Source organism: Salminus brasiliensis, chromosome 9 (genome assembly GCF_030463535.1).
Source record: "Salminus brasiliensis chromosome 9, fSalBra1.hap2, whole genome shotgun sequence".
Taxonomy (NCBI): Eukaryota; Metazoa; Chordata; class Actinopteri; order Characiformes; family Bryconidae; genus Salminus; species Salminus brasiliensis.
This window is the reverse complement of record NC_132886.1, coordinates 36,639,178-36,655,126: the sequence shown is the minus strand read 5'-3', so window position 1 is coordinate 36,655,126 and position 15,949 is coordinate 36,639,178. Positions and strand designations below refer to the sequence as shown.

At 42.7% G+C, this 15,949-nt stretch overlaps 1 protein-coding gene across 1 annotated transcript in view; it reads left to right on the top strand.

Annotated features, from left to right (window-relative positions):
• The first annotated feature begins 9,707 nt into the window (after window positions 1–9,707).
• The window catches only part of slc25a36a (solute carrier family 25 member 36a), a 30,663-nt gene continuing 24,421 nt past the window's right edge, over window positions 9,708–15,949 (top strand). Inside the window, exon 1 of the mRNA XM_072688298.1 lies at window positions 9,708–10,146. Coding sequence (XP_072544399.1) covers window positions 10,106–10,146 — 41 coding nt within the window. The 5' untranslated portion in view covers window positions 9,708–10,105. The remainder of the gene's footprint in view (window positions 10,147–15,949) is intronic.

Here is a 15,949-nt window from a genome sequence, read left to right as displayed (position 1 = left end):
TTAATGTACCGTTCTCTCATTATTCAACTATGCCAAGGTAATAAAGTTCATTTTAGGGCATCTTTAATGTAAACCTACAGGCTTACAGCCGCAGGATATGTCTTGCAGAGATTACCATTGAATGCTTTAGCGCCACCTGCAGTACTGGAGCACTCAAAGGTCACCGCCAAAATGAAACTGCAGAGACTGTGCCAGCTTGTAAGGCCTTTGCACGACTGTTGCAAGCTCTGTTTCTGACATTTCTGGCTGAAGGTACTGCTTTACTCTTTAATGGGATAGCACCGGTGTCAGGAGGGTGGCGCGGTGGAGCCGCAGGTAGCGCATGTGCCGCACAGCTCCTCTGTTAGGAGTTTGGTGCATTCTCCTCGTGTCCATATTGGTTTCCTCCGTGTGCTACAGGTTCCTCCCATCTACCAAAAATGCATTGACTATGCTAAAATGCCCTGAGCTGTGAGTGTGTGTGTGTGGGGGGGGTCCCCGGTGATGGACCAGTGCCTTGTCTGAGGGAGTATTATTGCCTTGCAGCCAACGATTCCGGGTAGGCTCTGGATCTACTCTGCGCCAGAATAGGAAATGGATTAGGAGATGGATGGACTGGTTTCCCCCTAATATGTCCCTAATATATATATATACACACACACACACACACACACACACACACACATACATACACAGGTCAGCGCAATGTGTGCAGGCACAATAGTCACATCACACCATTTGTACTATATGCAAAGCAAATTAAATCACAGCATGCTAATTAATGCTAATTAATAAATACTTGCAGAACAACAAAATATTGCAATGCCAGTAAAGAAAAACATTTAAAAATGTAATATTTAAAATATAAAGCATCTAGCATTTAACAAATGTTACACTTTTTCTCAGGGATTTTTTTCCTAATTCCTAGAAATCACTAGTACTTCTCTGAAGGCCTAGAAGGCCCTAAGGGATCCCCACAGAAACACACGATCTCTGCTTTTTTACACTGGCCTTCAAAAACTATGGTAGAAAGCTGCACATCTTCATGCTGCGTTGCTTACAACTGAAATATAAATGCAGATTTTCGCTGACGTAACGATTCCAGTTTAGTATCTTTCCGCTGCATCTTTAGCCATCGAGCAGATGAACACAGGAACACCAGGAATCAGAAAAGATCCTCAATTCTAAAACTCAAGAATGTTTTCCTAAACCAAATATGGAGGTGGGTTAATGTGCAATCTGCTGCATGCTCAGAAAGCGTGCTGGCTGTGTGGTTTGGACTCTTGGCCAATCGTTTATTTATTTTTGAACCTTTTTTTTTTTTTAACATGTGATGTGATTGTAGTGTACCTCGATGGCTTAAACAATTCCTAGAAAAGCTGACTTTTCTAAACAACCTATTTAGGCCTCTGAAACTCCTTTGTATGTTCACTGAGGAAGCAGATCAGGGAAGCAGGCAAACAAATGGTCAGCTATTGCTATAAAAATGCTGGCAGATGTTGGTCACATTATGGAAGAGCACATTTAAGAGAAAGAGAGAGAGTTTGGTGTAGTATTTACAGAAGTGCGCTGTTCACGCCCAGTCTAAAGGGCCTGTGTAGAAACTAAGCTGCGAAAACAGCCTCATTTGATAGCTTGGTTTTTGTGAGGTAACAAAAACGGTGCATTTCCACATTTCCATCGATTTGATCTACAACAGGTAAGCTCCTCCTGTTCATCCTAATTCAAGCCCTAATTCATCTGTTAGCATGGCGTAACCTGCATGTTTAAAAGCACACTCGTCTCAAAGCACACCAAAGAGGCCGTTTTATAGATGTATTACCCAATCAAGTTGGAATCCACTGTATGGAGTTTGATGCAAGCTTGTGAGGCTTTCAGCTTGCAATTAGCACTATGCTAACAGATCCTGGTCCTGGCTTAAAAGACAATATACAGTATTATATACAGAATCGTAAACACATTCAGCACAGTTGTTGGACTTCAGCTATTAATACAGAATCCCTGCAATTTGTGCTTTCCACTCAGTGAGCTGGGCTGTGCTAACGCTGCCGTAGTTATGTTGGATGAGCCCAGTAGCTGACGTGCTTGTGCAGCTGTAACGGTGGTGGACGAGCGCGGTAGCAGGACCACACCAAAACCACAGTAGCAATCTTGGACTAGACCTGTAGACCTGCTAATGCCACAGAAGCAATGTTGGACGAGGCCTGTAGCCGGTATGCTTATGCACCTGGTAGGCCCGGTAGCCGGCGGAAGTCACAAAGGAACCCAAATGAACTGCAAACCTCTCTCACCTCAAATAAGGCAAACAGGAATAAGAACCGAGGAGTTGAAAGTAGACCGTTTTGGAAGATTGGCGTTCTCTTACATTTACATTTAAGGAATTTAGCAGACGCTCTTATCCAGAGCGACTTACAAAAGTGCTTTGCTATTTACCCAAGAAAAACCTCAGCTAGTTTAAATAGACTAATAATTTAAAGATCCTCTAAGTTTAGACTCTACTAAACACAAGTCAGTAAGGTGACCATAGTACTCTGCTATTCGCCCAAGTACTCTCGAAAGAGGAGGGTCTGGAGTCTGCGTTTGAAGACAGCGAGCGACTCTGCTGTTCGGACACCCAGGGGAAGCTCGATTCACCACTTTGGTGCTTTAGTACATCTGGCTTAAGCTGACACAGATTTTCCAACAGTCAAACATGGTGGTGGTAGTGCGATAGGTGATCATGTGGGGATGCTTTGCTGCTTCAGACTCTGGACAGGGACTGAAAAGAACCATGAAACCTGCTCTCCAGAAAACCCTGCAGGAGAATGCCTGGTCATCACTGTACAATCTGAAGGTCAAGTGCAACTGGGTGATGCAGCAAGACAACAATCCCAAGCTCCAGAGAAAGTCTTCCGCGGAATGGGGCAACAGACACAAACTGAAGGCTTTGGAGTGGCCTAGGCAAAGTCCTGACTTGTACTCCATTGAGGTGCTGTGTCAGGACCTTAAACTAGCAGTTACTGCTGGAAAACCCTCTAATGTGGCTGAATTAAAGCAATTCGTAATAGAAGAGAGGGCCGGAATTCCTCCACATCAACGTGAACGACTGAACACCAGTTATAAGAAGCATTCGGCTGCAGTTGTTGCTGCTAAAAGTGGCACTGCAAGTGTATGTGTTAGCAGTGTTGCCGATTCAGGTCCTGAACAAGTGGCCTGCATTCTGCTGCATTAGCTTTTGTGCGTAAGCAGTAAGAATGCACACTGTGTTTTTGCGAAATGTGCAAATGTGCAGTTAGATGGAACCAGCATGACAACTTTGACAACTGCCTATTCACCTGTGCTGAATCAGTGCATTATAGAGATTTTGACCTATATGATAAGGAATGCTATGGACTGGTTTCCAAACAAAGAGCCATAGACTTCTGAAGTTGTGCGTCATTCTACAGTCAGCATCAGACCCTCTCTCTTTCTCTGCAGTGGACGCATCCTGTGGTAAACCAAAACACTCCAAACTGATACATTTCATCACAACGACATTGTTTAGAAGTGGAAATGTGACTATATGACATTTTATTACATGTAAAGCAGCTTGTGAAGTTATTTATGCATGTTCAGCAGGAAGAAGACTCTCCATAAGGGGGCGCAATACGTTCATAATGTGTCCTTTTTTAAAATTGCTATTTTCATTGCAATACGACACGTCAGATTATGACCACCGACCTAATAGTGTGAATAACCACCCTTGGTTCGGTTGACGCTAGCGAGGCGGCGTGGCATGGACTGTATTGGGTGACGGAATGTGGTTAACTGGTCCAGTGTGGTGCGTCAATTGCTTCGTACCATTCCCTGGAGTTGCCGTTCCCATCTGAAAACAACGGCCCTGTGAGGCACTCAATGCGAGAAGTCCATTCTCGGTACACCTTCACTACAGCTGCTCTAGCACATCCCACCGAGTTAGCGGTTTCCGAGATGACAGTACGACTTCAGGGGTCCATTGAGATAGGGTTGGCTGTGTTTATTTATTTATTTATTTTTTCTAGCTGTAGGCTCTAAAACAGACAAAATAATGTGGCCAGTGTTATTTTCGTAGATACCTCACCTGCCTCTAAAACAAGAGCAATGAATAGACAGTTATTTGTATGTGTGTATGAGAAAAGTCAGATCAGTCTGTTTGATTGAGAAAGATAGGACAAGAACTATGAACCTTATCACTTTTATTTATTTCTCACACTGTTTTCCTGTTCTGCTGGGGTTAGAACCTCCCTGTGGCCTATTTTTAGGCTTCTTATCTACGGCAAACAGTCAAAGGCTGACCACCTATTTGTTTGCTGAGATCTTGTGTCACTAGGTCACATAAAAATGTGTGGCTTGTGCAATTAATCAACTAAACAAAGCTACATTTAAAAAAATAACGGGAGCGAAGTGAAAGGACTAGACTGGTTTTCTAGCGTTTCAAGATTCTTCATAATCACGATGGTGATCAGAACCAGACATCTACAGAGTTTAATCGCTAACCAGCGCTAATCGGTGAAAGCTAATACACAAAGTAGTAAAAACTAGCATGGCCAATGCCCTAAACGTTGATTTGAGCTAGGTTTAATAGATGATTTTAGCCTGAAATACATTTTAAAGACCATTTATGACAAAACAAACGCAAAAACCTGCAGATTTATGGGCAGCTTTGGATCCCGGGAGGTAAAAAGAATCAGAATCAGAATCAGAATCTCTTTATTTCACCAAGTATGTTACACATACAAGGAATTTGTCTTGGTGAGAGCAACACGTATGCCCAAGACAAATTCCTTGTATGTGTAACATACTTGGTGAAATAAAGAGATTCTGATTCTGATTCTGATTCTTTTTACCTCCCGGGATCCAAAGCTGCCCATAAATCTGCAGGTTTTTGTGTTTGTGACGGATTTATACAAAAGTTCCTTTACAGTGAACAATTTTCCACCGAACCCACTCTGAATGACTTTGCTTTCATCACAGTGACGGATTTATACATTTTGACATTGAAAATTCCCAGAAAAAGCTCCTTTAAACTACTGTACACTGTTAGAAATGCATACCCTAGTTCCAATTCCATGAGGTTATGCAATCTAACGAAGCCCAAGATGTTCCACATTACGCTAAAATGCAATGCTGTTCCTGGTTTCTCGTGACTGGGTTTTTGGATGCTAGCATGAGACAACCTAACTTTACCTCAGAATGACTGGGGCAGAGGATGCTAATTTAGGATGCTAAATTGGGGTCTCTAATTGGCCTTAAAATGTAGAAAAAGTTTTTTCTAGGCTTTCATAATGTTATCCACAGCATCTGTCGAGCAATATTTTTAGCATGAATGTTTCTCAATAGGCTCTCTTTGGGCTAGCATTTTAGCAAAGGCCTGATAAATCACTTAAACCTATTTAAAACCTATTTACTGTACAGATAAGCTTGTTTGTCTTGGGTTTGCTCTAAAATACATCAACCTTTGCTTCGTCCCGTCAGCTGTGAAGTTAAGCCGGGAGCAGTTCTCAGGACACTCATGCAAGTCTAATGAGTGGACACTGAGGTTAGGTTAGCATTCTTGTCCTCAGTGCAGGTCACAAACCCTGGTTTCAACCCTCATTAGGTCTGCACGGTCTGGAAATTCGATTAGCCCGCACATGATCTAGACTTGTTAAATTGCGAGTCTAATTGTGAAACCAAGAGGCGTACGCATTTTATTCCGATATTGGATTAGGAAAGCAGATTTTCCCGTGAGGAATGTCGTAACCATTGTCAGCTGATGGAGGCACTGTCACAAGGCCTTTAGTGCCTTAACACGGGATAATTCACAAAGCAAACTGTGGCATATCCCATATTTGAGAGAAAATAAAGGGGGATTTCACGGATTCTTAAATAAATTCTGTTTCAATAATAATAATAATAATAATAATAATAAGTTAAGTGCATTGTGAAATATTCAATTCCAGAAAAACTTAGCAAGGCAGATTTGTTCACAGTGCAAGTGACCAGAACCAGCCGTCCAAAGCACTCAATGCCTCTAAAGCTGTGTTACAGAACAGCATGGATGAAATAGATTATGAATGGGTCACCTGGAATCTAAAACTGTGTTTACATTTAGTTTTAACAGAAAAAAAGAAAGATTTTAGCCGGTCAGCAAAATAGTCCACAAAGATTATTTTTGATTGCTGTAATATTCCTATTATCAACATTAGTTATAGAAGGTGTTAGATATAGATACTAGATACAACAAGTGCAGGTTTACTGGTGGTTTTGAAGAGTAAATAAAATGACTGTATTTGTGTTGTAGACCTCTAGTACCCAGGACCACCATTGTAATATATTATTGTAATATATATTATTGTAATATAAATCTCTTATATTTCTAATTTTCTTCACAATGAACCATTTTCCTAGACAGTATTTTTTTTTTACTATCTAGGGAAATGATTAATTGTAAATAAAATATGTATTAGATATAAAAGAAGACCTACATCTAATGTTGATAATAGGAATATTATGGTAAATTGAATATTTTGCTGACAAAATTAGGCCACAATTAGGCTAAAATCTCTGTTAAAACTACTGTAAACACTGTCGCAGGTACCAGGTGACCCACCAAACTGCTCCGAATTACTTTGTTTACATTTCCACCACTGAATTCTGCTGGAACTGGGAAAAAATACACTGCATTTAAATCCATATATAAAATTGTACTGTATAAAACATGTACTGCATGTTCCCTTCAACAGCATTTTATTAGCAATTTTGACTGAAGCTAAATGATTTTACTGTGATACTAATACTGTGACTTTACCAAACTCAATTCGAACCTCAGGAACTACAGTGAACATCACTGGCTTTATACTTCTAATAATAAAAGCTGCATTTTGGTTTAAAGAAAGTTCTCCATCGTCCGTGTGCAATCTGGTCCCCATAAAGATCGAAATGCATGGCCGCAAACCCACCCCCCCAAAACACATATACATATGAAAGGCTTGATCTTTAAAATGGATCAGACCTAAAAGGGTCAGAGCTATTTCTCTTGGTACAGGTCTAGGCATGTTCTACGATCTTGGCCTAAAGACCAGACAGGCTTCAAAATGTACGTTTGTCAGTTTACAAAGAAGAGCTTCTAGAGCAACACGGGAGTGGCATTTACTATTTTAATAAATAAATAATGTTAATTATAATAGTTTTAATAAATGTCCAGTATCATAAAGTAACACTGTGTCCAGTTCTATTTAAAACACAATGTTTTAAGAATGCACTGATCTGAGAATTGGGGGCCGATATTTCCAGTATTTTTAGATCTGCCAATATCGATACATAAACACTCAGATTAGATCACGCTGGATCAGAATTATGGCGAAACCAAGAGTATGAAGTGGGCCAAAATCATGAAATATTGTTTTGAAATATCAAAATCAGATCTGCCTAGTGCTGATATTTTGCTTCCTAGCACTTGCGATTTGACGATCATTGCCCTGCTAAAATCAAAAACAGCAAAACCGGCACATGCTATGTTTTGGATGTTGGTAAGCTGTGAATTATTAAGTGTGTGGTGCAAAACACAATACTGCCCATTCTTCCGCAAACACAAGAGTGAAGCATGGGGGTGGCAGCAGCATGTAAAGGTAAGGTAAAGGTGCACGTATTTGTCACTGTACATCTGGTAGTGAACACACACACTCACATGTGTTAGGGGCAGTGAGTACACACACACCCAGAGCGGTGGGCAGCCAACTCCAGCGCCCGGGGAGCAGAGAGGGTAAAGAGCCTTGCTCAAGGGCCCAACAGTGGCAGCCCAGGAATCGAACCCACAACCCTGTTATCGATATCCCGGCGCTCTAACCGCTGAGCCACCACTGCCCCTGTGGTGGGGATGTACCTGATCCCAAGCACAAGGCACTGGCAAAACAGGAGTGGTTGAACAACAAAAAGGTGACTGTACAATGGCCAAGTTGAAGTCCAGATCTCAATCCAATCAGGAATCTGCGGCGGTGTTTGATGATTGCGGCCCACAGGCGTCATTCAAACAGCCTGGAGCAATTCTGCCAGGAAGAATGGATGGAAATCTCTTGTAGAAACGCACCCCAACAGTTTTAAGGATCTGCTCTACACTAATAGCGAGTTTTGACTTGATTATAAAAGCATTTTGGTTTGCGATGTCAGATGTAAAGTGTATTTCTTTCATTATTAATTTCAGTGACACTCCAACATGAAAAGGCATGAAACTAGATGACACAGCTTTGAGACCATGTTGCTCAGTAATGGTGTAATAACTTATTTTATTAGCAATATGAACTAAGGCTGACATCATCGCATTATGGCAGATTGTTGCTGTAAAAATCTTGTAATTCCCTTTTTTTCTTTTACATAACTCAAATCTGGCTGTTCTGTATATTGTGTCTTATAGTGACTTTCATGAAGACCAATAGCAATGCTTCAAAATGACCTTTTACCTTGACTTTCACTGAAAATTAAGGAAAACAAGTGCACATTTATGTGTTTTTTTGCAATGGATGAATGCCCATACTGACCAATCATAAACGATCAAATGAAGCTGAGTGTAGTAGGTGTGTAGTACTCAGGCTAATCGTATTGGATCATTAATGTATTTACTGTAATATGTACTGTAAATAATATGTGATCACTGTCATGCAAAAACCTTGTTTCTCCAAAACAGCAACTTTACAGGAGGAGGACAAAAACCTTCTTAACTTTCAATGGATGACAATGACGAACATTTTATTCATCACTATTGAGCATTTCCATTGATCCATTCAAATTCTGATACATCGTAAAGGACAACTGCCAGATTACCATTATGTAAAAAATGAAACATGAAAAGAAAATTGATCAAATGAAAAAAAACATATATATATATATATAATACATATATATACATATACATATATATATAATTTATTTTTTCATTTGATCAATTTTTTTCATGTTTTTCATTTTTATACACATATTATATATATATATATATATATAACATGACAGTGACAATATGTAATGTGATTGAATGATGGCAATAAGATACACATCTATCTATACACACACACATACATATACATATATACACACATACATACATATATATATATATATATATATATATATATATATATATATACACATACATACAGACACACAATATAAATATATTATTTATGATTTATTTTCATTTTTATATACACATATAATATATATATATATACACACACATTTTATATATATATATATATATATATATATATATATATATAATTTATTTTTTCATTTGATCAATTTTTTTCATGTTTTTCATTTTTATACACATATTTTTATATATATATATATATATATATATATATATATATATATATATATATATATATATATTACATGACAGTGACAATATGTAATGTGACTGAATGATGGCAATAAGATACACATCTATCTATACACACATACATACACACACACACACACACACACATACATATATATACACATACATGCAGACAGACACACACACACACATACACTGTAGTTATTATATAATTCTTCATAATTGTGTTTTCTGTCGATGAAAAAACGCCATTAAAATAGACCTGATTTGCCATCACTGATTCATCACCGGCGCGATCATGTGAAAGGGGCATGCTAGGGGGCGGGGCGGGCCGACGTCACGCAGCGACTCGACCAATCGCGGCCTCTGTTTTGCGGCTTCTGATTCGACTGTAAATACCGAGCCCGCTGTCCGTCTCCCCTCGCTCTGCGGCTGCAGCTGGCGGACACGGTACAGGCGAGACACGCGAGACAGGCGAGACACGCTCACACCGACCGGGGAAAACAGACTGCGCTTGGGATTCCTTACGGTGGCCGCCGCCTTCAGCTCGTTTAGCGGGGGGCAGATACGAACCCTGCTGTACGGAGGTCGACTTCGCTACCGGTTGGACAGAGCAGAAGAGCGCCCAGGCTGTAGCGCTACTTCAGGGTCAGATCGCCAGATCGAGCCTGCAGATCTCGCTGCGAGCGGAAATCGACGTTGCTGGTCGAAGCGGAGAGGATCCGGTGGTTTTGGGCCGGGCGGCTGGCTGGTTGGCTGGCTGCCGTTCGCCTCGCAGGCCGATCTGAGCGAAGACGCGGAGAATGCTAAAGGATGAGTCAGAGGGACACCCTCGTTCATCTGTTTGCTGGAGGGTGAGTAGCGAGCCGCCCGCAGGAGCTCACTGGAGACTGCAGTAGGTCTTTATTACACACACACACACACACACACACACACAACTGCTCAGGTTTAACAGAAAAGGCTGATTTACGACCCAGCCGTCCTCTCTCCAGCACCGCTGCTGCCTCTGCCGCCGCCGCCGCCGCCGCCTTCTCAGCGGCCCTTCCTAACCCAGGCCTATCCGCTAGCTTAGCACTGAGCGAGGCTGGATCTGATAAGACTCCCATTGATTTTTTGATCTTTACACTCTGATTAAACCCTACAACTGTGAGACACACAGCGAAATCCGACAACAGCACAGAGTAGCTAGAAGATGGTCTCCATTATGGACGTTAGCTAGTGTTAGCTAGCTAGCTAGTTAGCTACTCTCACGGTAACGGTAGCTAGCTAGCTAACTGTCAGTGTCAGGTAGCTAGTAGCTAGCACCAACAGCAGAGGCTCCTCCTCGGGTTTCGGACGTTTCTAGAATAATGTAGCTAGCTCGCAGTTCCTAATCGTATTTTTTATTGTGCACAGAAGTGTAAAATAGTTTATAAGCCGATGTAGGCTGCATTTAGTGTCCGAGAGAAAGCAGTGCTTATCTGTAAGCCGTTAAATCAGTGTGTGGAGGGGAGGTGGTTTGACAGCGGACCCCTGTCTGACTAATACAGCGCTAGAGCTAGAGCTTATACAGTAAAATAAATAAATATATATATATATGCAAGTATTTATCTTCTGTCTGTCTTGAAAACCCACGAATGAGCTGTTGTTGTTAGCTCTGAGCTAGCTATAGCTAGCTAACGCAGTGACCGCTGCTTGTAACGACGGTGCTGTTGTTAAGGGTAGGACAGCTAGTGCTAGCCAGCTAAGTGTTAGTGACAGATAATGCAGATGGCTCTATAACCTTTTCCATTTGTCCTAGATATCTGATTAATGCTGATTACATAATGTGGTCATTACATTAGTTGGCTAGCTACCTACAGGGTAGCTGACTTGGCCAGCCAGAAGATACTAAGGGTTACTGTCAGTGTCGGGGAACACAGGCAGTTGGTCTAGCTGGCACCAACACCAGGCCCTGTTGTCCTTCAGGGCGAAATGGGTTAAAATGGGTTGAAATGGGTTGAAATGGGTTGAAATGGGTCGTATTTTGTATAAATGTGAGGTTAAATCTTTAGGTTTCGACGCATTTCGGCATTTCGATGCAAAAGACGCTTATTTTCCCAGTCAGTCCGCAGTTGGGATCCCTTGACTGTTTCCATTAGGACTCCCGTTTAGTCCAATGTGAAGGACATGGCTTGAACCTGGATAACTTGGACCAGTTTACGACACCTCTTAGCGTGGTGGTACGTTATTTAGACGTTATTCGTGACTGAATAACGACAATAACGTCAGTACCAAGAGCCCTCCGGTACGAGCTTCAAGCATGGCTCGTCTCGACCCGCCAAAACCTCAAGGATTCATGGAAGACGAGCCTCCAGGCCCTTTTCTGTCCTGGCACAACCGAAGTGGTGGAACGAACTTCCCCTTGGTGTCTGAGCGGCAGAGTCGAACATGAGTTCTGGGCTATGGAAGATACTACTACTGTTGTGGTTGTCTTTGGGAGGGACACAGGCGTGGCAGAATTTCCTCGAAGCAAAATTCCAGAGATTTTTTACCATTTCTGTACAATTCGGTGGTCAGAACGGGGATAGGACAGTGGTGGTGGTAGGAATCGGGGGTGGCGATATCCATTTTACGTACTTCCCAAAACCACCACCAAGCGTCTTCAGAATGTTTACATATGTAGCTAACATTTCTCTGAGGACTACTTTGCCCAACATCGCTCTGCATGCACCTCGTCACCCTAAACCCTAAGTCTTATTCCTCCATCCAAACCATCAGAGGTCTCGTAGAGATCTGATGTCTCCGACATCAGGCAAACATTCTCTGTAGCTTTTAAGGAGGTTAAAACTCTTTTCAGCTATTCACAACCGCACATTTCACACTCTGAATGGCTTCGTTTACACCGTAACTATTTAACTATGCAGAAACTGTGGAAATTCGCCTTTAAAAGGGGACTTTACAGGGGCTGAGAACTTGGCACGGACATATCAAAGGCAACCACACGTTCAACAGATCTATCCCCTATCTTGTCGACTGAATGGCATTCTCGTGAACGCCGAGGTCCGAGCTTGCCAGCTGCAGCGGCCAAGCTGTGTCCAGTATGTTCCACTCTATAATTAGCACCTTTCGTTTTTTGAAGTGACCCTGTGTGGTTCTCGAAAAGCAAAGCAAAGCATGCTGAGGTGCACATAGTTTCACGGTATTGTTGCGCGCCAATGTATCGCCAAATAAAGCGGGGTGTTCTTGATCTGATGATCGGTGAAGCCACGTAGCCAACGCTGTATGCCTTTTTCAGGCGCAGCAGTGAGGTCTGATCTCGGGAAGGCCGAAGCTCAGCCTCTAAAAGCAATTTGCCGCGATCGCTAATGGAAGGACATGGTGACCTCGCGGCGGGTTGGATTGTGGATTTTGTGCACCGGCTGTACACATGAATGTTAATAAACAGCTTTAATCAAACAAGAAGACTTGAGTGAGGGGTAATTGCATTACGCAGACTGCAGCAGATTGTCTACGACTGGTTTTGTCTGATTATTAGCCACGCTAGAACGCTAGAATGTCAAGCTTGCCAACTTTTTTTTTTTTTTTTTTTGGTTTGTTTGTGTAAGACATTTCAGCATTATTCAATGTTTGAGAAGTCAGTCAGAGCAGTTTAGTCTCTACAGTGGTGGCGACAGGAACCAGGGGTCATAATGTCTGCGGTGCAAATCTACCCATTTTATAGCCATTACTATCCAGAATGACCACACTTTCTCTACACTTCTCTAAACTATTTTTGCCATACTGCTCTCTGCATGTATCCCTCCACCACAAACACATTTTAATGCATTGCAAAACAATGTCTTAGCCTTTAAGATTTGTAGGAATTTATTGTAAAAGCTTTGTGTTGTAGCTGTGATTTTATAATTCAGGTTAAGCTGAAGTTATTGCTTAAGTCCAGACCAGCCTGGTCTGAGTTTAAGCTCCATTAATTCTCAGGACTAATCATTAGCTAACCGGCTCAGCTTTAGGGAACAATTAGCAGACAGAATCTTCAGAATCTTCCCAGCTTCCTTCCCATGAAGGCTGAGCTGTCGCAGCACTTCCCCTTACCCTCAGAAACAAAATCCTGGCTCAGAAAGAAAGAGTTGAAGGCTTGTGGAAGTGCTGGGAGGATAAGTGTAGGGGGATCCGAGCTATAGGCGGCTTTGTTTTGCTTCTGCATCTGAGTGTGATCATGTTTCCACACACTGCTGCCAGCTAGCGAGCGAGCGAGTAAACTCCAGCATTAACAAACCGGGAGGCCCCGTATGTGGGCCGAAGGTCACGGCTGACGCCTGTATGTGGGTCGGCCTTTTGAAAGGCGGAGTAAAAATAGGCAGAGAGAGAGGGGGCAGGACGATTCACAGACTACTGCTTCAGCCGAGACGAGCAGTGCATTGAACAGCAGTGCACAGTTTTCCACAATAGCCTAAAGATGGGACAGCAGGGTCATGCTGAAGTGCTGGGGTGGAGTTCATTTAGGCTTGATACACTAAACCTGATGCATTTTTCAGTGCATGCATGGCTAGAAATGTACCTTAAATTGACAAGTTAATATTTTCATGTTTCATGGTTTGTAAGAGAGTTCAGTGTTCTACAGTAGGGTGCAGCAGTCGGGGCATCCCTGGTCAAAATATCGGTTACTGTGAATGGATAAAGAAGTGGAATAACCCGACAAAATAAAGGAAAAGGGCCCAAAGCAAAAGTTGGGGGACCCCAACTTTAGTGAATGCTTTTTATAGAAGCTAAGAGTCTTTCAGTGCTTGTTTGGGGGATTTTCGCCTGGTTGGCTTCCCTGCAACAAGCTTCTAGTTCTGTGAGATTCTTGGGTCGTCTTGCTGCACTGCTCTTTTGAGGTCTTAGCCATGTTCAGCTCCACTGCTGCGTTCTCTTCACTGGCTTCCTGTAGCTGCCTGCATCAGATTAAAAACCCTGACGCTGGCCTACAAAGCCAAGAACGGACCAGCCCCTCCGTACTTGATGGCAATGGTCAAAAGCCGATCCGCACCAAGAGCCCTTCGAGCTTCAAGTACAGCTCAGCTCGACCCGCCATCCCTCAAAATCCACGGAAGACAAGCGTCCAGGCTTTTTTTTTTCTGTCCTGGCAGCAAAGTGGTGAATCGAGCTTCCCCTGGGTGTTCGAACAGCTCGGTGTCTTCAAACGCAGACTGAAGACTCACCTCTTCAGAGAGTACTTGGACGAATAGCAGAGTACTATGGTCACCTTACTGACTTGTGTTTAGTAGAGTCTAAACTTAGAGGATCTTTAAATTATTAGTCTATTTAAACTAGCTGAGGTTTTTCTTGGGTAAATAGCAAAGCACTTTTGTAAGTCGTTCTGGATAAGAGCGTCTGCTAAATGCCTTAAATGTAAAATGTCTATCCATTCATAACTTCCCCCATAGCAGTACAGTCACTCCCCACATTGGGAGGGTAAGGACTTGGTACAAGTCTCCTCTGATACATGCCAAGCTAACCACATGCTCCGAGAAAAGCACTGGGTCCCCAGCTCCACCCACCAGCTAAGAGCAACGTGGGGGGCGAGCACAGCCAATTGAGCCCTCTCTGACTCCGGCTGCTGATAGCAAAGCGGCATTCGCTTGAAGTCACGACCCAAGGGTTATAGTGGTAGCGCTTTTGCCACTCAGAGCCTTGTCCATTGTGGATTTTAAGGTGCATTTAGGCTCATTATCCTGCTGTAGAAGCCTTCAGCCTTTTTAAGACAGTGTGATGTTTGCTCCCAGAATGTCCTGATTTTTAATTGAATCCACTCTTCCCAGGCTCACTGGCTGCAACACAAGCCCAACGCATGACCAGCATAATCACTTCACAGTTGGAGAAGTGTTCTTTTCATGAAATTCTGCTCACTTTTCCCCTCCAAAAGCACAGTGTTAACTTTCATCCGGCTTGTTTAGATGTTTTTAAAACCCTCAGGAAAGGTTGTCTTCTTATGCCTCCTTCATGAAGGTCATATTTGTGCAGGAGTTGCTGCACAGAAGAACAGTGCACGACTACTCCAGAGGCTGCTAAATCTTCCTGAAAGTCTGTTGCAATCAAGCTGCAATCTTCCAGACCTCAGCTTGACCTCCACATTCAGTACAGAACTAAAAACAAGCATATCTTGGCTGACTGACTAAGCCTTAGGCTAAGGGGAGATATCTGCATGTTCCATTTCTGCTGACTATTCCTCTGAACCATCATAAAATGCGATGGTGACCAAATATAAGGACTGACCTGCACTTGTTTACACCAGTGAGGTCACGCGGGACAGTTGGAGACCATCCTGAAGGTTTCTTGCGCTTGCCTGGGAGGCCCTAGCGCCCTGTACACGTGTTCGCTGTAGCGCTGTCTCCTTTCACCTTTGGACCTGCCCAGCGTAAACTGACATGGACACAGGCACAAGGCCGACACATGCAGGCGATGAACTTGACCCACATCCAACTGTGCCTCAAGTCCCTTTTACCTAATAGCGTATCTGTAGTTGTAGTATGCGCCAGCACGTAACCAGCTATGGTCTCCAGGGCTCATGTTTGGCCTACTTATGGAACCAGTGCACTGTTGCATGTACAGAGTGTATTTGCAGTGTATATGCAGTGCTGTGCAAAAGGTATCTTTGGGCATCCTGAGAGAGCCTGTCAGATTAATGTTAATGATACAAATATATATATATAAACATAC